Source organism: Balaenoptera physalus (assembly GCF_965194825.1).
Source record: "Balaenoptera physalus genome assembly, chromosome: 10".
NCBI lineage: Eukaryota > Metazoa > Chordata > Mammalia > Artiodactyla > Balaenopteridae > Balaenoptera > Balaenoptera physalus.
Genome location: NC_138889.1, coordinates 82,505,521 through 82,532,042, shown reverse-complemented (window position 1 = coordinate 82,532,042; position 26,522 = coordinate 82,505,521). Strand labels below are relative to the sequence as shown.

Genomic DNA, 26,522 nt, shown 5'->3' with positions numbered 1-26,522 from the left:
CCATGACAGGTATTCACTATAACACATTTGTCAAGAGAATGTTGTTTAGCTCGTGATGGCTCTTGATGCATATGTCCTTAGGGCTTCTCTGCCTGGACATTGCTTAGAAATAGCCTTGAAATATTGTGTATTTTAACAGCCAAGTTATATTGCTCAATTCCAAACAGAGATAAAATCAGAATCACGTGCTAGAACAGCATATGCCTATCCCTGGGGGTCGGGGTGAGAAGTGCTTGCCATGGTAGGCACTCTCCTTCTTCCTCTTATTTTACCTGATAAGAAGCTTTCTCTAGGGTCAACTTGTTCACAGGAGTCAGTAAAAGCTGTCCATGGGGAGGAAAAGGTGAAAGTTGTGCTCATGGCATGCACAAACACTTTGGTGACAATGCCACATGAGATAAAGTCAAATGCCTTTCTTTGTTTTCTGATTCCTCATGATTTATTACTCATAAAAATGTTTACTTGAAAAAACAGAAAGGAAAACAAATATAGAAAATAATTTGCTTACAAACCAGGCTCTCTCGAAGGAGGTAGAACACAGAGGAAACATAATTTTGCCAAGGAAAATAACTCAGATATTAATAATTGCATTCAGCAAAGACCACTCTAGCTAATCCACTTGATTTCTTCATTTTGGGGGAAAGAATTTGCCTTAGGAAGGCAAGCCTTCCTAACAAGTGACGGAATGAGGACTTATGATCTCAAAATCATCCTGTGCAATGCCTCCTTTTTCTAACTGGGAAATATACGGCATGTTACAGAAAACAACCCCAGAGCCTCCAGTTTAAGATAAAAGATCGGGTCAGTGTTCCCTTGTAGTAGTTGTAGATTGGAAATCATTTCTTCTTTGATGTCAGCATGGCTGTTTCTGCAGAACCAGGGATTTCTTAGGAGTCAGATGTTGGTTTAGTAGTAGCAAAGATACTTACAGGTGCAGGAAGCCACTTCCTGATCTCCTACCAGCGAGTTGCATGAGGACATTCACAGAGATGAGTAGGTGTGTGTTGGGGCAGGGCGGGGGGAAGAACTAATCAGATTATAAACACATATATTGCCAAAGTTTGCATAATATTGCATAATGCATAATGAGGCAGAATTTTCAGGGCCTAAATTGCAAACTCTAAATGAGTCCTCCCTAGTGGCTGCATTCATTATTTTGGACAATGTTAATATTCTTCAGTATTGAATACATTCCACAGGCCCAAGTGACTTACTGTATCTTCTCAGGAAGTCGAGTTTATATTCAGCCACTGGTTCCTAATTTTTGTTTTAACTCTTCTCTCTGTGGGACTAACCATAACTGAAAGAACTATAGCCATTTCTGTTCCTTTTTTTTTCAGTGTTGCTTATCAAGTGCTTTTAGAGAAAAACCTTAGAATTTACTATTAAACCAAGTCAGCTTGGCAAAGAGAAGCAGGTCAGCACATGGGCCAGAGCAAGTTGGCTAAAGTGATAACAATGGGGTGTGAAGGGTTTGGGATATAAGCATAATTTTTTTTGGAGGGTGTATGGTGTAAAATACAGGTTCTTGGTCTTCCTTGATTCTATTAGCTACCCAATAATTATTTGTTGGTTTATTTTTTCAATAAGTCTAATATTTTACCATGTCGTGAGACACTGTGATAGGCAGTAGGTTTTCAGGAACTCATAGTCTATGGGAGACTTGGACACGGAAACTGACAATTAAAACATAATATGGTAGATGCTATAGTTGAAGTATGTTCGGGATACCATGGAGATATCAGATCTTCTGATCCCTTACCTAATGCTCCTTCTACGATGCCAGCTGCTCTTTTATATGCATGAAGTTCCTCAGGTCTGTCCCTCATGCCTCAACTATTTCTTCTGAAATCAAAGTTGGATTTATGGGCCCAGCGCGGTTCTGCTGCACCACTCTGCTCTCTAACAAGAGTTGGCTTTATATGAAAGAGCTTCTGTTCAAAGAGGCAATCTATTTGATTTTGTTTTGAATATTGGATTATATGGTTGTTTGCTTTGCCACTCCCATTTGCCCTTTGCATTTACAGTCTCCAGATTGTAATATCTGATACTAATCAAAAAGGTCTGTGAAAAGAAGGTGATAAATATCATAAATATTGCTTATTGGCTACCTAGCTAGAAAAGTCATTTGGCTTCCAGTTAAGAGAAAAATTTCCTGGGCAAAATATCAGTGTTAATGACATAATAAATCACTATCTCCTCTTTCCAAAGCTTACACCTAAGTAGACTACACCCAGAAACTTAAAAAATATTGAAAACAGCTTTAAGCTTGTTGAGCCCCAGATGAAAGTTATAGGTCCATAGAGTATTAGAGGTAGATGAGAGGTGGAGACTCATCTTGCATTTTCACATTGGCTTTAGGATTTCCCATCACCATGGGTTCTTATTATTGAATAAAAAGATCATCTAGACTACAGCTGAGGATTCTCCTAGTTCTTGGGCACTGTGATGATCTGGCCAAGGGCAAATTTTTCATTCCTGTGTAGACTGTTAGATGGATTAGCTACGATCTACATGGCCATCTATAGCAATGTGTTTTCTTTATTACAAAGGGTTAAGTAATTAATTGATGAGCCTTTATTATAATATTTAAAAGAAAAAATTTTTTGTCCTGTTGGGAGCAAACCAGCCTGGAGAGATAGTATGGTCTAGACTGCAATATTGTCAAATAGAACAGATGAAGGAAATATTCTCTATCTGTACTACCCAGTATCATAGCTACTAATAACTGTGGCTATCGAGACTTGGCATGTGGCTAGTGGAACGAAGGAACTAAATGTTTTTCCTTCATTTAATTCAAACTGATTTAAATTTAAACTTAAGTAGCCACATATCACTGATACTGTATGAAACAGGACATGAATAGAATAAAGAACATGGAGCTAAAGAGGCCTGGGTTTGAGTCACTGTCTTGCTTCTTACCAGCTTGTTTCCTTATCTTTTCGCTGATCCTCCATCTCTTAATTTATAAAATAACCATACTTATATTTACCTTGCAGGTCATATGTTGACCATGCAACGAGATTATGCAAGGAGCTTGGTACAGTGCCTGGCACATAGTAGACTAATAATAATAATAATAATATTAATATAATAGTTAATATTTGCTGAATACTTTCTAGGTGTCAGGCACAGTGCTATGTGCTCTCCATACCTTATTTCTTTTAATGTCCATAATAAATATATGCGATAGATGCTTTCAGTATTCCCATGTTACAGAGAAGGGAACAGAGATCCAAGTCTTTCAGCTAATGATTTGCAGAGCTAGTTAGGCAAATTCAGGTGACTAATTCCAAAGTCTGTAATTTCAACAACTACACAGAAAATAACCACTTAATGCCTTGAAATACTGTGGTTACATGTATTCTTAAGTCCTATGTCTGAATGTTCACAGCTTATTCTATCCCTTACAAAGGAAATCTACTTTCTAGATGAAAAAGAAAGCAGGGCAAGTTACAATTAGGAACACTTTGTCTGGACATGTTCAAGCATGAGTGTTTAAAGATAAACCTTGGCTCCCAGTCAGGATTTTAAATGCAGAAAAAGCTTTATGACTAGGTTTCATGGCACAACTCTTTGACAACATTGCTATTCATTGCTTTTGTGAAATGAACCAAGGCTTAAAAATCAGCTAGCTTCTTTTTAAAAATTTATGCCAGTATATGTCAGTGATCCATGCCAGTCTGGTTTTACTTAAGGCCTTTATCACTTTCCAGAGAGCTCTGGTGACTGTGTAGCAGGGAAATGTAATAAATAGAGATGTAAAAAAACACTTTCACAAGATGCAAATATTTTCAAAACTTTTGTATTTTGAGCATTTTGTGGATTCAAGAAGGCTCTGCTAAGGACACACACTATATACATCTATATATAATGATAGCATATTTTAATGAATTTTTGTTTCTACATGACTCATTTTCCCATTATAGAATAACACACACACACACACACACACACACACGCTCTCAAACACACATGCACATACACACATGATATTCTTTGTTTTAAAAATACAAAATGAGTTAGATTCTTTTAATAAATTTGTTACTCTTTACATGTGTAAAATTAACCATATTCACACAAAGACTCAGTATAAAGCTCAGTATAAGGCTGTTAATATCATACATAGCATAGTCTGTACTATAAATAATTTCAGATTCATAGGATTTTACTATCAGGAGTTGGTCACAATACCTTTTAAGTTCTACAGAGTTTACAGTTTTCCAACTATAGCTCCTATTTTGGTGTGCCTTGGCAGGAGCTTTGAAAAAATCAGTGACCAAGGGCCACAACCTATCACAGGATCTGTGTCCTAATACGAGCCACTCACAGACTCAGTTATGCCAATTGTGACTTTCAGAGACAGCACAATGACTAGCCAGTTTCCAAATTCATCAAAACATCCCCAATATAAAATACTCCAATTTTCCGGGAGAAATAAACTACATCTTCTTAATAAATCCACCAGTAAGATCATTCTATGATTTCTGCACAGAAACTTTGACATTGAAAAAGTAATTTAGAAGCATTTTCCCAGTCTCCCCCCAACTGCAAAACATCACTACTGGGGACCATAAGAAAATATGTTGGCCTAGAGTAAATCATTTGTTAGGTGAATACATTAAAAGAAAAGTTAAATTTCACACTTGGGTCTGGAAACATAAACAGTATGGAAAATGACGGAATATTTAAGGCATGAACCACCCTTTCTAATTTAACTTATGGCCTTACTAATAAATACTTCCTTGAACATGTGCTTCACACATCATAAAATTTATGAACAGGCTGCACGCTGGCTTTCAAGAAACCATTTGTACAAGGCTTCCTTTTCAGGATTAAGCCTCACATTCCTGGATCCTGAGTTGTATTTCAAAAAAGGAAAAGACACAAAGAAGCTCTTCAGTTAAAGATTCATGAGTACAGCATGCAGGGTTGCAATGTGTTATTTCAAGAGTTTAGGACCTTCTGTCTACCTGCACGGAACTGTGCTGTTGGCTCTGAAACAGCTAATCTCACGTGCTGAGGATCAGCTGATTGCTTACTATCTTTTCCTATAAATATCTTGCAGGGGCCCAGCCATAATCAAAACTTGACCCCCAGATTTTGGGACTTTGATTCTCTTCTCTGCACTAAGGAAATCCTGCCCTCTTTGGAAATTCTTTTACCTCTTGTCTAGTGAGCTCGACACACCTTTCAAGATTCTGGTCACTTGTTCTTTTTTAGATTGAGATCTTCCAGAAGCTGACCTTGAGATGAGGATTTGAATGCAAGCAATTTACTAAGGAGGTCTCCCTGGAGGCACCAATAGGAGGTGGGGAAGTGAGAAAGGGAAGGGGGCCTCTGGAAGGTGTTTTAATGAACGGGTTACTGCTTTTGCAGTTGGGGCTCAGCCCTGCTGGACCTCATGGCAACACTGTAGACTCTACTCAGATACAGAGTTGTCCCACCCAGGAGCAAGGAAGCTGAGATGCAGAGGCCCCCCCCCACCTACCCCTTATTGGTTGAGAGCTGCTTCTGGGCGTTCACTCCTTGGTCTTTCTGGCCTTCCCTGTGTTTTGGCCAAGCATGCTCCCTCAGGCAGAGAGAACCCTCCAGGAGCTTGGCAGTCTTGCAATAGCAAACTGTTGGCAAGTATGGGAAGGGTGCTGAGGAGGTCTGATGGGGCAGTGACAGCCTCTGCAATGCCCTCCTTCAGGATCTCCAAGACTGGGTTAGATGGCTATCTTCTGTGATCCCCAGCACCAATACACACCTCAGACCCTGTGCTCACCACCTTATGCTGAAAGGATCTTTCACTTACTCCACACGTAGAAAGTCTGGCTTTGCGAAAGAGGTTGCATTGGTGAATAAAAATAGATGTGATTGCTGCCTTTGGGGTGGAAAAAGTGAATAAACAAGGAAGCAAACAAATAAATACATAAAAATAAACGTCGTAGCAAGTGTCGTGGGTGTAACGAATGGGGTATGTTGACAAATAATCATTGGGAGTGGGCTGGAGAACTTATTTGTTTAGACATGGCAGATAAGAAAGGTGTAACTGAAAAGAAGCTGTTTAAGCCACATCCTGAGAGGTGAGAGAAGCCGTCACGCAAAGGGCAGGGAAAGTGTCTGAGAAGGAAAGACAGTAGGAAGAGGGGTGACCTCTTAGATTGTTGGAGGAACTCAAAGTCACTGAAGCTAGGACCCATGAGACAAAGAGGTGGGTGTCGCAGATGAAGGGAAAAAGTAAGCAAGTGTGGGTCAGGCAGGTCCTTATCTTTCTCTCTTTTCCACTGGACTGTACGATCCTTGCAAACTATAGAGATCCTGTTGCTTATCTTTATTTCCTCACCACTGTTGCCCCCTTACTCTTCCTCCCCCTGGTATATAGCCCAGGGCTTGCACCCAGTCGATTTTCAGAAAACTGCTATGTTCTGTATCCTAAACAAATCTTAGCTTATTTCCTAATGATGACTGGAAACAAGAAGCAACCCTTGAAAAAGGAGTGTTTGAGCACACTTTAGTATTTTAAAAGATGGAGAAATCCATAAAACCTTTCCTCTAGGTGCTAATCCCACCAAACTTGAAAAGTCTCCCTGAGAACGTACAAAAGATGCTTCTACACAAGTTTACGTTGCTTGAAAGAAGAGAAACACATTTTTGTTTTGAACTATTAAGTACCCAGTAATATATATATGCTCAGCCCTATGACAAGAGTGACGATTTAGTTGGAAAAAACAAGAACTCATGAAATAATGAAGCAGCACTAAAGGGGAGTGTGTGAAAAACACTTGAAAAAATGAGAGTGAACACTTATTGGACATTTATAATTCCAGGCACCCTTCTAAGCACTTTACATGGAGTGATGCCTGTAATCCTCACAACAACCCCATAATAGAGGTTCTATATTATTCCCCCTTTATAGATTAGACAGGCATCAGGATCATACCTAAGTTATGCAACATCACACAGCTAATATATGTCAGAGCTGGGATACCCACACGAAGAACTAGACTCTGGATGTTCAGAAAAAAATTTGTTAAAGGATAACAAACACCAAAGGATGTTGAGAAGGGAGATTATTATCTCAGACTTCCTTGGAATTGGCAGGACTAACAGAAAATTCAGTTTCACCCTCTGTCCTTGTTGTGACTATCCCCTCTGACATCCCTCAAAAGGTTATAGAACACCCTCTTGATGGCTTTTAATTCCAGAGCACACATCTCCCTATGGCACAGCTCATCCTGGTTCCAGACGGCTCCAATCAACACAATCTTCTTCCTTATGCAGAGGCACATCTACCTCTGTCACCTTCTTTTAGGCACTAATTCTGTGCTCCAGAATCACACAGAATATGGCAGTCTTGGAGATGTGTATAAAGACAGTCACTGAGCTAAGTTTTTCTTTCCAAGGCTAAATAGTCTCTTTCTGTCTCATATTTTTCATGTTTTATGGCTCCCAAGCCCTGCACTACCCTCTCTGCTCTCCTCTGGATGATGTTTTCAAGTTTGCTGATGTCCCATAACAGCCTGGGCGTCTCAGATCAGACATAATACTACAGGCGTGCCAGCACGGTGGGCTTACTACTACATTTTTATTCAGGCAGCCTAAATCTAATTAACCTTGTTTTGGCAGTCTCAAGTCTGTTGACGCATATTAACTTTTCAGTCAACCAAAGTGTGTAAGAATTCCTCCTCAGCCAAGTTTCTGAAGCTAGTTCACTGAGAACATACTAAGCACATATAGAGTTGAGGATGTGGGTCCAATTTGAGAGGGACTTTGTGTCAAAATTCATAACTCAAGGTTTGAAGGTGACAGATTTGGATTCAAATCTGAATTCTGATACTTTCCGTCTACATGACCTTCAGAAAGTGATGCATTCTCTCAGTTCAATTTCTTCATCTGGAAACTACAGAGTTAAACAACCTGCAGGGTTGTTGGGAAATTTAAATGAGATGATACCTAGAAAGAACTTGACATTGTATACTTAATTAAATCTGCACTTGACCCAGAGCAGCTGAACATGGCTGGAGGAAAACATACCATGATGACCGATTTTATTGCACACCCATTAATCTATAGTTAACTCTATCTCATACGCCCCTAGCTGACTGTTTCTCACGTTCCCTGTCCTCAAACTTCCCACACTTCCTCCTCCTACTCATGCTTAGCTGATAACTTTGCTTCCTATTTCAGTAAAAAATTAGAAGGACTCCGAAGAGACTTCCACACACCCCATCGCCACATCGACCAACCTGCCTGTGTCCAAGTCCTTATGGCCACTTGATGTAATGTAGATAAATTTGTAAATTTTGCGATCTCTTTCTTTACCAAAATGTAAACTCCTTACAGATAAAGACTACCTCTGTTTTGTTCATCACTGCATTCCCAGTACCTAGAACAGCAGCTGGTACATAGCTGACACTCATTAAGCACTTGCTGAATAAATATAATGCATGGAAGATGTTCAATAAATGGTACCTGTTATTAATATTAGCGATTTCGCTGGATTCCAATTGTCTAGTGGGGATGACAGTCAAATACACCGACATTGACCCTTCAGTGCGATAATTGCAGAGACACAAAAAGAGTAGCCGGCACAAATTGCTGCAAGCACATAGAAGACATGGAGGATGATAGAAAAGCATTCAATAAAGCAGGTGTTCTTCAGTCAGATCTTGGCTCTGTTACTTCTTTGCCTCTTTGATTTTGGACTAGTTACTTACTTTTATCAGCCTTATTTTCCTCATGTGTAAACTGGTTACAATGATGTTGCCTTTGTAAAGTTGTTGCTAGGATTAAATAGAGTAATACATATAAAGCATTGAGCTCTGTGCCTGGCATATAGCAATGCTTTAAAGATATGAAGAAGGAAGACTGGCAAAGGTGTAGGGGAAGAGGAAGGGGAGGAAGAGGGCGTATGATGTTGGTAGTTCAGATAGAGGGTTGGTGGTGGAGGTAGTGAGATGTGGATGGATTCTGGATTGTTTTGGTAATAGGTTTAGTAGATTTTCTTGACACATTGGGTGTGTAGTATAAGGGATAATGAGGAGTCTAGGATGATCCTGCTGCCTGAGAGATGGGGTTGCCATCAACTGAGATGGGAACGACTGTGTGTGAAACAGGATTATCTAAGGCCATCTGCTCCCATCAGAGGATTCACCTTTTCTCTGGTTTTCCTCATTTTTTCTTATTGCTCCAAGTAAATCACTTTATAAATCTCCTTTTTGGTTGTCCATCATATACTGTGCTTGACCAATTTGTTCTGGGCTAGAAACTTCCATCATGTCTCAGTGAAGTTAGAGTTGAGAGACTCTGCTTCCTCCTTGCATGAGCACATTGTTCTCTTTAGATACCTTTCCTCTGTCTTCCTTATTCATATTATCTGTTTTCTATATGGTGATGGGACTGCATCTAGATGGGTCTGGAATTTTTTTCATCCAGGTATCTAGGTTTGTACATGAAATATATCTACTGAGTGCTGGTATTTTCATCTATAGTGATCCTTAACTAACTAGTAGATAACTCACCACTTTTCCCCAAGTTTGCTGATCATCCCAGCTTCAGTAAACATTTTTACAGCACTGATTGGAATTAGGGTCATAGTTGACCAGTCTTTTCATTGCCTTCCTTAGTATTATTTAAAGGAAACTATCTGTCAGGTAGGTAAAAATTTGGCCCAGACTTCAAACCAATGTCTGAATAACTAAAATCCTTTTCGTGGCAATAATTCACCTCTGAGTCACTCTCAAGTGTTTAATTGGGATTATACATGATTATTCGTCAAGTAAGGGGAACTCACGCATAAGAGGTGATCATGCCACTGTTGTTTCTCTCTCCTGACCTTACCTAAATGCTCTTTACTATGCCTCTGCTATGTTCATGGCTCTCTAAGTAGAAGGAGAAGGGGAGGGAAAGACCTAACAGGGTTTGAACATCCACAGTGTGGCAGGCACTGAGCTAAGCAAAGTACTTACATTTTCCCATTTTTTCTTCACATCCTGGAGCTGAGAGGCATTGCCTCTTTTACATATGGAAAAAGTAAGAGTCAGATCATTTATGACACAAGGTCAAGTTCACAGAGCAGAAAGTCAAAGCCCCTCTGCTGACTCCAAAACTGTTCTCCTTTCGAAACACTGTGTTGTTTCACGGGGGGAAGCACTTTCCTAGCAGACCACATTCTTTCACTTCTTCTCCTAATGAATTCTAACAAAATTCTTTTAGAAAAATATATATGCTTCCATTGTTATATTATAGCTTTGCATTTTAGTGTTACCAGTGAAATTATGTCCATTTCCTGGGCTTGCTTTCTTTCTGGCCTTTATTTTGTAGTTTGACTTGGGGATAAATATAAATATAGGGTAGGTTGGTAAAGGGCTTCTTTGGGATGTGAGTTGGACCTTGCAGGATGGAAAGGTGAAGTTTGGACAGACAGAAAGAATAGAATAAGTGATCTGAGAAACTAACGGAGTTTGGACAAAAGTAAGAATCCACATGCTTGCTGAGGGGGCACTTGATTGTGGGATGATTAGAAAGTCCCAGGGAAGACTTTGGACTTTATTGTGCTGCAGTGAAACACCAGAGCCAGGGGGGAAGAAAGATGATGGTGGGCATCGGGAAGATTACCCTGCAGAGTTGTGCAAGCTGGGAGTGAACACAGAGGCCATGTTATTTCAGTAATTCAGGTGTGAGATAATAAAAGGCTTCCACTAAGTTGTTGGCAAGAAGGACAACCTATACAACTTTTTCCCCCTAAAACCTTTTGAATGTCAGTCTTCTCTGGGCAAACAGGCGATGTGCATGGAAGCTTGACAGCTAATGGAAAAAAGGAGAAAGAATTTTACTAATAGAATTCTACATTTTTTTGTTTCATATGTTTCATTGAACAGTAAACATATACTGTTCAAGAAGTTCACGAAGCCTCTCAAGGCTGTTCTCTGTAGTTATTTACAACTGCTTTTAAGGGAAACTTGTGAAGATGAAGTGAGTTAATATGTAAAGTGAGACATTGTTTTTCTCTCAACATGGTGGTACTCAAGGTGATAAGTAGGTACCATCATGCAGTTAAAGATTTAGGGGCATAGACAGGTTAAGTAAATTGCTCAAGATCACAGACCTAGAAAGACCTAAGTTCAAGAGCACTTTTAATTTCAGTGCTACACTGCTCTTTTGATTAAGAGCAAAGTTACAGATTGAGAAAAACACAGAATTTTGAGGAAAAGAATAAAGTTAGAGGATTCATTCAATGGAGCAGTGATTAAAAATTATTTAGCTAATTTGCTCAGCTAGATATTAGGCAAATACACAGAATGGGTAAATAGCAACATCAAAATTCTTTTTAAAAATCAATTTTTTTCCTACAGGGATAGAAAACTTTAAAAAGAAATTAAAAATCAATGTTTTCCATGGGCATATTTGAAAGTTTGGGAATGGAATCTTAAGGGAGAAATTTAAGTACGATGAAGATATCTACTATCCCAAAACTATAGTTGTTCTGCTGTGTTCTGTCATCTTGAAGAACAAAGTAGAACCAGAAGTGAGAAGTAATTGTTTATAACTTATGTGTAGGTTTGGTAAAAGTGAAGCCAGCACATAAAGCAATCCAACTTTACTTCTTGAAATTGCCACACTTTGGAATTTTCTAAATTTATAAATTCTAAATTTGCAGTCCAATTGCCAATGTTATAAAACTTATTCCTGGGCTGCAAGAAAAAGTAAGTCTTGTTTGTGAGAAATGGAAGTTCTTCACTCACTGAAAAAAGCCCACTCTACCCTGTTTGAAAAGAAAAAGGAAGGAAAAGAAATAAATTTACTTTAGTGTAACTCTAGAAATTACTTTTCCAAGAGTAAAAAAAGTTGGTATATTTTTCTTAATTTTTGATGTGGTAAGTATACTGAAAAAATATGAAAAGGGAATACAACATAATAATTCTTCCTTAAAATAGATTTGTTTTAGGTTCTCAAAAATATCCTCAAACTTTTTCAAGTCTTTTAAAGATATCAGCTTTTGAAGACACCAGCTTTTCAAAATACTATTTCGCACTAACATTGGATGATGACATGATACTTTGTTTTATGAAGTTGTTAAGTAATAAAAAATGATTTTTTAAAAAGAATATAATTAATGTTTCTTAAATTATAAAAAGTAATAGATGTAGTACACAGGCCTTTTTTCCCCAGTATTTCTGTAATGTATCTAGTTGTGAAATAGACATCTTTAATATTGGGTTGGACAAAACGTTTGTTCGGGTTTTCTATAACATCTTACGAAAAACCCGAACAAACTTTTTGGCCAACCCAATACTTATCTCTGAGTATGTGGTTATGTATTTTCTAATTGGAGGTATGGATGGAGATGAGAAAAGGCAAAAGCAAAAGGATTTGACCTAGAGTTTACAAGTGGAATCAAAAACTAGGCAGATGGCTGTGGGAACAACCTGCAGATTCGGGGCCTCTGCTGGGTACACAGCACTTCAGGGTGCTTCCCAGGCTCTGAATCTCCCATCTTGTACTCACTGACACACAGTTCATGGAGGGATATTAGACCCTTTACATATTACGCCCATGTTTACCAAGTACAATGCAGAAACTGAGTGGGATAAATGATATGTAATTCAGAAAAGAACAAGACAAATTGGAAGACATCACTATGGCACAGAGAAAAAGTGAAGCAAAATATGCATTTGTAAACTCACAAGCATTTAAGATACCTGTATTCGTTTCATCAAAACCCCAAAGACATTTCTCTTAAAGTCAATAGGTTCATTTCACATATGGCAGGCAAAGTAGAATACAGACTTGCTTCTTAAACTTACGAAGACTTTGAACCATTCTCCCACCTGTGCATCAGATAGTGTGAGCCTGGATGACTTCAGGGAAGGAATTTTTATAAGGTCTTTCTTGGGAAGGGAATGTATTTTGGTATGTGACATGGTGAATTGATTGCTCTAATGCAGCTGATTTAACAGAGCTCTTCTGAAGCCATTCTGACCTGGCAGTTCTGATACAGTTGGAACATTCTAAGGCAGCTTGAAAAAAACAAACTCCCAGTCCTTTTTATAATTACCAAGTAATATGTGAAACAAATGCCCTCACCCATCCCTGACGTGCACTGCAGATTCCCACCTCTAGGGGTTTAAGAAAGGCAGAAGAATGGGGCAAAGCTTAGGGACATGGGCGCAATATTACATGGGAGTTAGGCATGTTTATTGTGTACATTACTTGTTAATTTTTTTAAAACATAGTGATTTTTTCTCTTTTGGAAAATTTCTGTAAAAATAGCCTGGGTACCAAACCAATTCTGTTCTTTGCACTATAATAGAAAGCTTCATCTTCAACGAAACACATGCCATCTGTAAGAAAGGGGGAGCTCTGTTTTTTGTTTTTTGTTTTTCACCATGTGCAAGGCACAGAGATCTTAGAGGGACCTTATATCTCCTTGAGAGTTTTCACTCCTCTTGTGGCATATTCCTTTCGAAACAAAGGAGGGAGTCATAGCTATGCACCGAAGGGTTGTAGTCTGATAAAGTACACAGGTGAAGACTTGCTCTGCTAAAGTGGGGCATATTGAAACGAGGGGAAATATCCTTCTCTGACCGTGCAATGTACTCACTCCCTGCACTGCTGAGAAAACTGAGCAGACCACTTCCATAGAACAAAAGATTTTCTTCAAATTACCACATTTTAAATCTTAATTTGCAATGACAAATACTATTGATGTCAGAGAATAATATACAAACATTTCAGTACCAATTCAAGGAGATAGATAGGAAAACAAGCATTCATTCTGCCTCTGAGTGTTAATAAGAAGAACAGATATTTAGGTTCATATATATATATAAGATCATGCTATGGATTGATTTTTTTTCCCATTTTAGTCTTATCAATTTTATTTTGGGAATTTTGCATCATGAAGTTAGTCACAAAAAATGAGTGTATAATTATGTCAATTTCACATGGAGGCTAAAAAACAATTACATTAAAAAATCTTCGTATTTCCAATGTTTTATTAAAGTCTTCCATTTCATCCACCTATCTGGAAACATTCACATGTGAGGCTTCAATAGTCTGGTTTTAAATTGGTAGAGATTAGAGGGCCGGCAACCTCCTGTCCTCCAGGTCAATATATGTTTCTCTTGAGTACAAATTCTACCCCCATCCTCTCTGCTACTTCCCTAGTTTAAGTTCTTAATGGCTCTTACAGGACGATTTCTAGGCCATGCTATGGTTACCCTGCTCCCAGGCACTCCCCATGCCAATCCATCCAGCACAGATGACCATGACCAAGACCTTTCTACAACACAGCACTGATCACTTCACTGTCTTTAGTAAGATAAGTACAAACCAAGAACCAAAGGGGTACACTGGAGGGGGAGAGAATGCATCAAGAGAAAAAGGAAGCTAAGAAGACATTCACAACCTTGTAGGCATTTACGAAATTATATGCATTTGGTAAAAATCAGAAAGACACAACTCTGAAAATATAAAATGCATCCTAAAGAAAATAAGTAAAGCAATCTTCTTAAACTTATAAAAACCTTAAACTCATTTCTCTGGAATTTTAGGAAGAGAATCAGCCTGAGAAACTAATGGAAGGAAACATACTTGACCTCTGTGCTGAGCAAACTTCCTTGCCTAAGGGTTTAGGGCTAAGCTTCTTAGTAGGGTACTTAAGCCACTTCCTTCCTTGTTGCCTAACAATTTTAACTTCACCCATATTTTAAACTAATTGCAGTTTCCTACACCTACCCTGCTCTTTTATGCTTCTCTGATTTTCTACATGCCCTTTGTCTGACAGATCCTTCAAAACCCAGCTCAAGTATTAGCTCTTATTTGAGTCCCATTTCCTTGTCTCTTCAGAGTCCTTCTACATTCTAGTTAACCTTCTATGCACACTTTCATGTACTTAAAATGATGTACTATACTTATTTGTTTCCATGGCTAGTGTCCCCTCCTAGACTGGATAAATCTTCTAGGGCAGAATCCATGTCTTTTTAAAACTCGGTATTTCCTTACAGCTTCTCACACAAGATAGGTGCGCGATATACGTGCAGTTGAATAGAAATTTATGACGGAATAATCATTACCAATGCCTTCTTTCCAGCTGTGGCTGTCCCATGACAAAAGTTTTTTTCTGGCTGATGTTTTTTTCATTTTTGAGTTCAACATCTAGTGCCAAGTGAAGATCAAGTAAAAGTGATCTGCATCTTGACGCCAGATTTTAAAAGTCTTTCCTCACTCTAAGGAAAGAGCAGCAGAGGAAACATTGCCACTGAGGACTAAAAACAAAATTCTTTGAGAAATGTAACTGAGTTTGTTTACTTGTTCTGAGTATGAATGTTTGAAAATATGCAATGGCAGGGAAATAAGGTGTCAAATTCTACAGGCAAAAAGCCATAGAAGCAATATTTCAAAAATGGTCCATTAATTTCTTCTTTCACCTACCAACTGCACAGCTTGAGAATATATTTTCAAAATCTGATCTTGTTTTAAACCATTAAAATAGTTTCCGTTGTCTAAATAGCAGCCAGTCCTCCTTATATTATTCATGATTGCAGCCTGTCAGTGTGACTAGTTTTTTCCACTGTTTAACTGAACGTAGTATCATTTCCATCCTGCTACTGCCTGATAGTACTGAGAAATGTAAACTATAAAACTGAACTCATCAAGAAATATTAATGGAGGAGGTGGCCGTATACTTTTACAATGCTTAAAAGCATAAGCTGTAATAATAAAAAGTTGGCTTTTATTCCCTGAAATAATCAAAAGAAGAACTCGAAGGAAATTAGAGTAAAATCCAAAGGGATTACAAAATTAGGGCAGAGTTAAGGAAAAATATTTTGAGTACCAGAAGAAATCTAAAATAAATAAAAAATAATAATATACTTGTGATATTGCTATTTGACCCAGACAGTTGCCACTCAGTTTTGTAATTGAAGACTCTTTGAAGAATCTAGCAAAGCACTCACTGGGGGAAGGCAGGAAAAACATCTTTCCCTGGATATCCATCTGGATTCCACCAGCTAGCTGGACTAGATAAAGAGGAAAATGGATTCCTGGTGGTTTAGACAGAAAGCACTAGAGCAAAACATTGTCAGTTGTCAGAATGTTGAGATTAAGAGAATGGAGGAAGTTAGCTCTTGATAAGACTGGACTATGCTTGAACAGGAAGGGGACCACGTCATACCCTATTGATAACCATGGGACAAGGTGAAGCTGTGGGGCTCAAGTTGGCTATTTAGTAACATCTCCACACCCAGTAAACTGTTGTAAGTCTAACATTGAAAACCATGTGGTTACCACACATGTTTGAGAATTTCAGATTTGAAAGGAGTAAGATAAAATCTCTATCTTGGTGTATGACCCAGAAATCCCAGAAGAGGTGTGTGTAAAATCCAACAAGGCTGGTCAGTTGCCCAAAGGGACAGTGGTCCGATATATCTGGTAAACAGCGGAAAAGAATGTTCAGGGAAAGTTGGCTTGTTAGTGTGTTTGTAGAAGTCAAGGTTCTAGTAAATATATATGAATCAGCATGTTTTCAGAATTTGAAAACATGAATTTGTGGACCTTTGACCCACACCATCTTATGACACAAATCTTCAAAATACACAGAGGGCAAAGTATTAATACTTCCCACTTCTCCCCAGCACCTCTGTTTGAGCTGTATTACTGTGTATGTCCAAAAAGTCGTATTTAAAAAATAACTTTTTATCTATATTAAGTATTTACTTTGTCTCTCAGATCAAAAATTCAGTCTTCTTCATAGAGAACAGACTCATAGTTGCCAAGGGGGAAGTGGAAGAAGGATGGAGTGGGAGTTTGGGGTTAGCAGATGCAAACTATTATATATAGGATGGATAAGCAACAAGGCCCTTCCGTATAGCACAGGGAATTATATTCAATATCCTGTGATAAACCATAATGGAAAAGAATATAAAAAAGAATGTATATATATATATGTATAACTGAATCACTTTGCTGTACAGCAGAAATTAACACAACATTGTAAATCAACCATACTTCAATAAAAAAAGAAAAAAGACTGAAAGGAAATTTAAAAAAAACCAACAAAGAATAAAGTCTTTTTCGACCGAATCTGTCTACTGGAGATTTTCTGAATGTTTCTGTGTTCACAGATTCCCCTGGGATTCATATAAACTCTCCCCAAGCAATTTGCCGTGCACAAGCCTGACACACATATACACACACACACGCTCACATGCACACTCAATGTTGTCAATGTTGTGTATATCATTTCATGAGGTTCATGGATCACATAGTTTTATGTGATGCCAGGTTAGGAATTTCTGCCTTGTTGATTTTGTGTGGTTCTGGCCTTAGATAAAATTATTAAGGGCAAGTCTGCCTCTGGTTCATCCTGCTCCTTTGCAGGGAACACTTATGGAGTGTCTACGGTGTGCCAGTTTTTGTGTTAGATGACAAGGATATATATTTGCTGCATTTCTTTTCTTTCTGTCTCTTTAGAATGTCTAGAACTGCTCTATGTTTCTTTCCATCTCTACCTACATGATCTGTGTTGGTAAATCATTAAACGTTCCACGTAAATTACAATAATATTTTAACCAAAGCACAAGGGTTTTAATTTGCTTCTGAGCAAATTTCTTACCGGACAAGTTTTAAAGGACATTGAAGATCATAGCAAGGTTACCTGGCAAAAACAATTCTCTCTGGAGTTTTTCTCTGGCCTGCTGTGAAAAGCATCTTTTCTTCAGCCAATCAGCTTCATATTCACTGTAGTGGTCGTTTGGCCACGTGATATGAACCTTATAATACAGAAAGCAAATATCACGTAAACGTATATTATGCTTCTACGTACTTTGGTTCTCCACTCTTGCTGTTTCTGAATGTTATTTAAGGTTATCAGGGAATCGAATTAGCCCTTGCTCTTTTTTCTTTCTGTTTTTTAACTTATATACTCACAGGCATAGAATAAGCTTTTGGGAAACAAGGAAACTGAAAGCCAAGGGAATACAGCTGAGATCTGAGGCCCTTTAAATATCACAAAGAAATAAAACCTGGCTAGATCTGAGTTCTTGTTCTATATTCTGAAAACCTGTGGTCCCTAAACTTTCTGTGATGACTTGAAGTTAGAGATCAATTAATATTCCTGCCAAGAGTGTCAGAAATAGTAATGATGATGATGAGGCAGATAGTAATAGTAAGAATAAAACCATTTTGAGTGTATACTCTACAATGAGCACTATAAATATAACCCACTTAGTCCTCAAACAACTTGAGGGAGAAGCAATAACTAATATTCACCTTTCTCAGGTGAGCAAAGTTAAGAGGAAATAACACGTCTAAGATCCCACAGCTAGCAAGCAGCGAACCCTGCGGGTAAAGTCCTTAATTCGAGATGGAGACAGGAGTGGGAGAGGAGGACCTTGCTGGTCACACTTGTTCTTCTGATAACTATCTTGGCAAATTTGGAAGAGAGAAACACAGGGTGAGGCCACATCTAGTTTGTGGTTTTGACAGCTACGCTCTCAGGAATCCCATGCAAAGCCTTACACATTTACTCACGAATTTGACTAAAAATACTCATCAATACGAGTTTTTGAGCGCTCACCATATGCCAGCCACATGCTAAGATTTTTACCCGTATTAGCTCATTGAATCTTCACATCATCTCTAGGAACAAATTTTGTTAGTATCCCTCGTTTCTAGATGAGTAAACTGAAGCCCAGGGGCATTCCTTTTATTAGAGACATAGTTTGATTGTGCCTTCAAGGCTGCCACTCACTGAAGGAATAATGAGCCACACTGTACATTTTATTAAAAATAATAGCAGTAGTAATAAAAATAGTAATAATAATAGCAGAAGCTTCCATTCGGTAAGCATGTGGACGTTGCACCAAGGACTATGCAATCACGGTTTTACATATAAAATATGATCAAATAAAATATAATTCATTATGTAAATTATTGGAGACTAGTTCCTTTATTTAAGGTGAGAGAGAAGGGAGAGATAATTTAGAGATAGTTACCTTTTTCCTGTCAAACGTCAAGCCTTTGATACCGATGTTCACATCAAGAGCTTCGATGAGAAGTTTCCGTGCTTTTGCAGAATCCAGGTAGCAGTCGGGACACTGACAGTTGTCCCTCAGCCAAACAGCGGGGTAGACAGACTCTGCACCATCCTGCCAGAGGATTCGCATCAAATGAGCCCCATCCAGCGCTTCTGCCTTTTGGATGGCACAGTGCATGTTTCTGGTCCTTGAGGGTAAATCTTGTCAGCTACCTGCTATGACAAATCAGTGTTAAAAGGACTCTCAGGAAGATCGGCTCTGAACTTGACTTCAGTTCAAATGGACTCTGGCTTCTGCTATTTGCTTGAGTTTGCGGTTTCACTTATCAATGCTAGGACCTTTGTTCTGATGAATTTCATGAGCTGTAAACAGAAACACAGTGACTAAAAGTAAACAAGATAAACGTGCTGAGTCAAGATCCAGATGAAAAGAATTCCTTGTTTTTCTCACAGTAATTTTAGATAATAAGTTCAGAACCAATGACACAGGCACTTTTATATTTGCATAAAAGCTCTGGAAATTTTTTAAGGGAGAAAAATACTCCACAAATTGAAAGTGTAATAATCATACCTGTGCTATTTTAACTGATGCCCAAGTACACTGGCTCCAGCCAAACTAAATATTTTCTATTGTTCAACCTCCATACTTTCAAATCTCGGTTCCTTGGCTCATTCTGCCCCCATTGCTTGGGATGACCTTTCACAAACTTTTCTTTTCATGAGCCAACCTATCTGCATCCAGATGATCTGACAAAATAGAGGCTTAAATAAGCAAGGAGTTTATTTTTCTTGTGTGAAAAGAAGTCCCAACATGACTGTCCAGTAATGGTAATGTGATTTCACAGAACCATGGGAAGCCCAGGCTACTGGTAGATTTTCTCCTTCTACTTCTTGCCTCATGTTTGTAAAATGACTGCTGCATCACCGATACCACATCTACATTCCAGAGAGGAAGAAGAGAAAAGGGAAAACATCATGTGGCAGCTAAGTCTACCTCATTTTTAAACATTTCCCCATCTAGCGACTTCCAAGTATATTTCACTGACCAGAATTATATCACAATCTAACCTTAGCTACAAGGGAAGTTGGGAAACATAGCTGTTTACTAGACACATGCTTGCTCTGCAGAAATCAATGTTTTATTAGTGAGGAAGGAAAATAAGATAGAATTAATATGCATTCAGCAGCATTGATCACATCCTTTCAGACTTACTCATATAGACATCTTTAAGGAGGCGTTTTGGAGCCTTTCAGACAACTATCAATGCCATTTGTGCCCAGTCTTCCTTATTTTTTGTTTACTTTCATAATTATCTCACTTTTTTTTTGAGGTCTGAAACTTCATGGTGATCTTTGTATCCTCTAGTGCACACATAGAAGATATTTAATATATATTTGAATGATAACTCTAGATTTACATATGAGGAGGAAAAATAGAACTCTATTCTGTATTTAAGTAAGATTGTATCTACTGAAGTAAAAGCATGACTTACATAACTTGATCAAGGACAGGCAAACTACTGCCTGTGGGCCAGAAGTTTTTGTACAGCCCATGAGGTAAGAATAGCTTTTACATTCTTATAAGGTTTGAAAAAATAAAACAAGAACATGTGACAGGAAATGTATACAGCCTGCAGAGCCAAAAAATATAATATTTGCCCTTTTACAGAAAATATTTGCCAACCTCTGAGCTAGAGAAAAATTTACTATGTTTACTTTTTTTGTTCTTATGTGTTATATGCTATTTAAGGGTCTGGTTATATTATCCCAAATTAACTGGAACCATCACTGCCCAGTGAAAAATCTATGGCAATTACCCAAGTAAACAGCAGGAGAAAGAGGTTGGGGAATATCAGAATACAGATGATACCATCTTAAGTTCTCCCAAGGAGTAAGACAATTAAGGAAAAAAATCCTTCTTATTTTTATCATTAAACTTTCATGTGTATCAGTGTATATGCTAAGCTTAACTCATTGTCAATAAAGTGTTTATTAATGAGCTTGAAAATGTCTTGGTAGAAAGGATTTTTATAAATTTCACACATTGAATTTTTTTTTTAACATTTTTATTGGTGTATAATTGCTTTACAATGGTGTGTTAGTTTCTGCTTTATAACAAAGTGAATCAGCTATACATATACATATATCCCCATACCCCCTCCCTCTTGCATCTCCCTCCCACCCTCCCTATCCCACCCCTCTAGGTGGTCACAAAGCACCGAGCAGATCTCCCTGTGCTATGAGGCTGCTTCCCACTAGCCATCTATTTTGCATTCGGTAGTGTATATATGTCCATGCCACTCTCTCAATTTGTCCCAGCTTCCCCTTCCCCCTCCCCGTGTCCTCAAGTCCATTCTCTAGTAGGTCTGTATCTTTATTCTCATCTTGCCCTTAGGTTCTTCATGGTCACTTTTTTTTTTTTTTTTTTAGATTCCATATATATGTGTTAACATATGGTATTTGTTTTTCTCTTTCTGACTTACTTCACTCTGTATGACAGACTCTAGGTCCATCCACCTCACTACAAATAACTCAATTTCGTTTCTTTTTATGGCTGAGTAATATTCCATTGTATATATGGGCCACATCTTCTTTATCCATTCATCTGTCGATGGACACAGGTTGCTTCCATGTCCTGGCCATTGTAAATAGAGCTGCAATGAACATTGCAGTACAGGACTCTTTTTGAATTACGCTTTTCTCAGGGTATATGCCCAGTAGTGGGATTGCTGGGTCGTAACACATTGAATTCTTAATGGATACATTGTTTGAAGGGTGCATCTCCTACCACAATAAATACTGTTCTGTACGTAACTTGGCACTGTGCCAAGTCCCACTAACTGTTGAAGTGATCACACCGATAGATGTATCTGCACTAACAGACACTAACTACAATCCAACCTTCCTTTTTAGGCTTTCTCTCTCTTTTTTCTTTATTTTTCTTCTTCTGCCTAGCAAATTTGAACTGGAGAGGGAAAGTGCATTCCCAGGTATTAGGGGAACCTGAGACTCTTCCCCCGAGCCCTCCTGAAATGGATGTTCTGAGGAGGGTATAGAGCGGTGGCCACATCAGGAGGGTGGTTGATGGAGGTTGCCTGAGGCACCTGGGAGAGGGTGGAAGAACTGGAAAGACCTGGGTGTTGCTGAAGTTAAATTATTTGGGTATCTATGAAGGAACTTGGTGGGTTATTTCTACACTTCACGATTCCTTTCTCAACTTCATGACAAACGTGAATGGTAATCCAAAAAAAAGCAAGGAGCAATGGGAAAACAGTTTCTTCCACTTTTCTTGATTTATTTAAAGCTGTATTGGGGCAAATGGGCTGAAAATTTCAACAGGAAGAAACCATCAAGGATCATCAGAACTTGAAAGCAGATTCTTCATGAAAATGAATAGGCCTGTACGTGTGTGTGATTTGTTGCAATCTGTTTTTCAATTCGACTTGTTAAAATTGAGCCCTGTTAGGGAGATCAGCTCAGAGCTTTGTGACCACCTAGAGGGGTGGGGTAGGGAGGGTGGGAGGGAGATGCAAGAGGGAGGGGATATGGGGATATAGGTATAAATATAGCTGATTCACTTTGTTATACAGCAAAAACTAACACAACATTGTAAAGCAATTATACTTCAATAAAGATGTTAAAAAAAAATTGAGCCCTGTTGAAGCATAATGACCATTTAGTTATTTGATAAACTGTTGTGTTTCTCTGAAGAAAAGAGAAAAAAAGAAAAAGAAAAAGTTTGATGCTCCTAGATATGTGTGTATATATATATATATATATATATATATATATATATATATATATATATATATCTTTATATCTATCTCAGTGTGACCTTTTTGCTGAATTAAAGAGGTCCTATAAAATGAAAATGTTTATTTATTTTATACTTAACTATTCTGCTTATTATTCACAATTATAATTTAGTTTATGAAATATCAGCTTGACTTTTGTGGGAGGAAGTAGTTTTACCTGTCCTGGAAAATAGACCTTGGATTGGGGTCAGGGGGGATTACTATCTGATGGGACAGATTTCTTTTAATTTCATCCCATCACTTGATGTGTATGTGTCGTTGTTGTTTTTGTTGTTTTCCTTCCTAACTCACTTACCATATTTTTCCCTTTCAGAGTTATAGAAGTGTGTTTGGCACTCCTGTTTTGCACAACTAAATTGTTTTAGAGATTATCTTACTGAAGCCATGGGTGTGATTTTTGTCATCTTTAAAATTTTATAAACTCAAATTTTGTCAGCTGGTTTGGAAAATCAAGAAAGTAGCTCTGAAAGTTATTTTATGTATTGATCTTGGAAATAAAAGAAACTTAGAACTAGAACTCTCAGAGCGGGAAAGAAACAATCTTCAATATCACTGGATTAAGTGCCCTCTTTTTTTATGCAAGGAAAGTGGAAGCTCAGAGATGTTGGGTATGATTTGTCCAAGCACATACTGCTGGCTAGTAGGAGAGGTTGTCCCAAACCTGGATTTGCCAGTCCAGTACACACATAGAAAGTGAACAACTTCTGGTCCTATACAACAGAGTGCAAAAATTCCTCAAATGCGAATTACAACTAATTTTGAATCAGAGGTTTTAGTTAGGATTCTCAGGAAGTTGATGTAGAAACTGCAGAGTTACTATATATAAAATTAAAATTGCTGGAGATTAATAACATACACCTGAGAAGGCTGATTCATCTACTAGATTACTCAACCTCCAAAATAAAAGGCTGTCATTTTTGGACTGATTTTTATAATGGAAGACCAGATAGAGTGGACTCATGTTATCAAATGTCAGGATCTGTTAATATCTATTTTCTCTTCCTCTGGTGAGTCATCAGACTTGCTGTCATAGAACAGGAGTCTCTGTGTTTGACCTTCTGCTTTTAGGTATTAGGATCAAAAAAATGATCAAAATGCAAGAAACATGCAAATCATATGGGTAGGTGTGTGAGGTATATCACAAAACCATGTATATAGCGCTTTTTATGTTCTAGCTGCTCTAATGATGCTTTTGATTGCATAAATCTTATTTAATCCTCCAGAACACACTGTGAGATCTGTGCCATCACTTCCCTTTTACAGATGATCTTAAGCTTCAAGAGGTAAAGAAACTGATTTGAAGGCAGAGGAAATAGAAATTGTGACCGCTACACAGGACTACCTCATGGAGAATCTGTGGCTGAATAATTTTCCAGGCAATAACTTCAATTTACCAAAAAGGTACTATTAAAATAGCAGCTAACTCTCATGATTATTGGTTGTTGGTTGACCTCACCATCCGACATTTCATCATTGAAAGGAGAGGATAGGAAGAAGTTTTCAGACATTACACCATAAAGGCTTAAAATATTATTATTCCTTTATATACAACCTTTAACTCATAAAACTCAATTTCCACTTGGTAAGGTAGAAATTGACCAAACTGCATTTGTAGTGTGTGAACCTTAATATGGTTTGAATACATACATACTCTACTCATTACATTTGCTACCTAAGTCCTTTCAACTTTTAGAAGTTATTGCTTTTTTTTTCTCTAACTTGATTTAATAAGTGGCTGAGTTACTTAATAATTCATGAATATACTCTCATGGGCATAATGAATTCTATGAAGCCATTAGTAAAACTGGCCCATTCTCTTGAGTAGGTTTACCCTTCTGACTGATCCCTTATTTAAAGTACCACATTTTTTTTTTAAGTATCACATTCTTTGCAAACACTTCCTTCCTAAATTATAAAAAGGAAAATTTTAGCTCCAGTCTGGTGGCATTACTACATTCAGATTGAAACTCAAATTATCAATTCATTTGTTTACCAAGGTAAAACAGAGTACTGGGTCTAGATTTTAAGAAGGTTTCTAAATCTTTGAAACAGAACATATATTCGTTATGAAAAATTCTATGTTTTCAAATAAAATCAATTCAAAATACCTGTCATATGTCTTCTTGAGCTATATTCAGGAAGCAAAATAATTGAAAGAGGGCACAATAGCCTTAATTGACCAATATTCTAAAAAAGCATGTTACATTCAGTTTGGGGGCTTAACAAAGGGCCAAGCTATAATATACAGTCACTTTCTTTGGGCTGGATTGTGGATTAGTTAGTGAACATTTCCAATTTCCAGCCAGAACCCTCCCTCCCCCATCACCCAGTCTACTTTTTAGACAGTATCCTCTCTGTGCCCTCTGTATGCTTCCTGAATCAGCTTAGGGACTGCAAAGTAATTTGACTACTAGACTAAGCCAAACATAATTGGGAAAAGGAAGTGCCAAGAAGCAATCAGATCCACTGCATTCCAAAATCAAGCCTATTCCTAATGCCTGATGGACCATCCCCATCTCAGCCCACATGGCTGTGAGATACATGTGACTGGATTTCCAATTGTTTACTCCCCACCCCACCCCGCCCCCAATCCGTAGACCCGAATGCACAAGCTCTTCAAAATAAGGGAAAGTTGAGCTCAATTATACCTGTTCTCAGATGTGCGTTGTGTGCCAAGTCATGCGAAATTTACCAAGGAAAGAAAACATCAGCTTTGATCTTCAATGTCCTTTGGGCAGGGAGCCTCCTGATGCCCGTCACCTTCCAGATATATCTGCCCCCAGTTTCCCTACGTCTGATGTAGTGCTCTGACTTGGAAGCCTTCCTGCTCCTGGCAGCTCCACTGCTGCCCTGCCCCCAGACACAGCTGAGGTTTGCAAATGAGGCAGGATGTCCCAATCTGAAGGTGTAGCAACTGCTGAAGGGAGCTTGGAGATTAAACAAACAAACAAAAAAAGTAAAGAGCTTTTATGGCCTAGAGGAGAAGGAGTTAGAAAGAGAAAATACTTAAACTTCTACTAGTGCCTAAAACCACAAAACCCCAGGACTCAGTGCAATGCATTGCCATAGTTAGAATCTTTCCCGGTAGAAGGAGAACAGTTCTCACCTGTCTTACCTCCTGCCGCTGAGCCAGCAGCAGCAAGTGAAGGAACTCCTTTACTCCTGTCTCACCTGTTCACAGCAGCAGCTTTATTGTTGAAAAACGCGCTTGGAGAAAAGACATTGAGATGCGCGTTTAACAGGGAGGAGTTACTAGCTCCCACCTGAGCAGAGATGAGGTGATATCTCCGTGCCCATAGAATATTCCATATGAGTCTCTTTGGAGGGAGCTTGACTAGTTCTCAGGGGCTAGTAGGAAGGTTGGGATGGTCCCCCCTGAGCCCGATGCCCTCCTTTCTCTGCCGCTTTGTCTGGAGTGAACAGTAACGGCCAGAGAGCATGGGGCTTTTCTGAAGGCACCTGGTTGCCAAGTGGCTTGACTCCCAACACACAGCCCTTAGGGCAACAAAAGGGAAAGGCCAGGGTGGGCAGCCTGCCAGGGACCCAGAGCCTGGCTTCCGTACCTTCAGTAGGTGCGTGCCCGGTGCAGGGGGAGGGCTGGTGGGCAAGTCTCAAGTCCTAGTTCTTAACGGGGGTCCAGATTCCATTAAAAGAAGGTCTGCAGGTGGCAACTGAAGTCC

General features: G+C 38.5%; 1 protein-coding gene across 5 annotated transcripts in view; it reads right to left on the bottom strand.

Moving 5' to 3' along the window:
* BBOX1 (gamma-butyrobetaine hydroxylase 1) overlaps window positions 1-26,268 on the bottom strand; it is an 81,165-nt gene extending 54,897 nt beyond the window's left edge. The window contains exons 1-4 of one of the 5 annotated variants that reach the window (XM_082476692.1): window positions 25,949-26,268; window positions 25,491-25,769; window positions 18,987-19,243; window positions 17,648-17,762 (exon numbers count right to left, since the gene is read on the bottom strand). In XM_082476692.1, the coding sequence (XP_082332818.1) occupies window positions 17,648-17,762; window positions 18,987-19,205 (334 nt within the window). In that variant the 5' untranslated portion in view covers window positions 19,206-19,243; window positions 25,491-25,769; window positions 25,949-26,268. Of the gene's footprint in view, window positions 1-17,647; window positions 17,763-18,986; window positions 19,244-25,490; window positions 25,873-25,948 lie in introns of those variants that run through there. The other 4 variants (XM_082476695.1, XM_082476693.1, XM_082476696.1 and 1 more) reach the window with 4 other exon arrangements.
* Window positions 26,269-26,522: the final 254 nt, after the last annotated feature.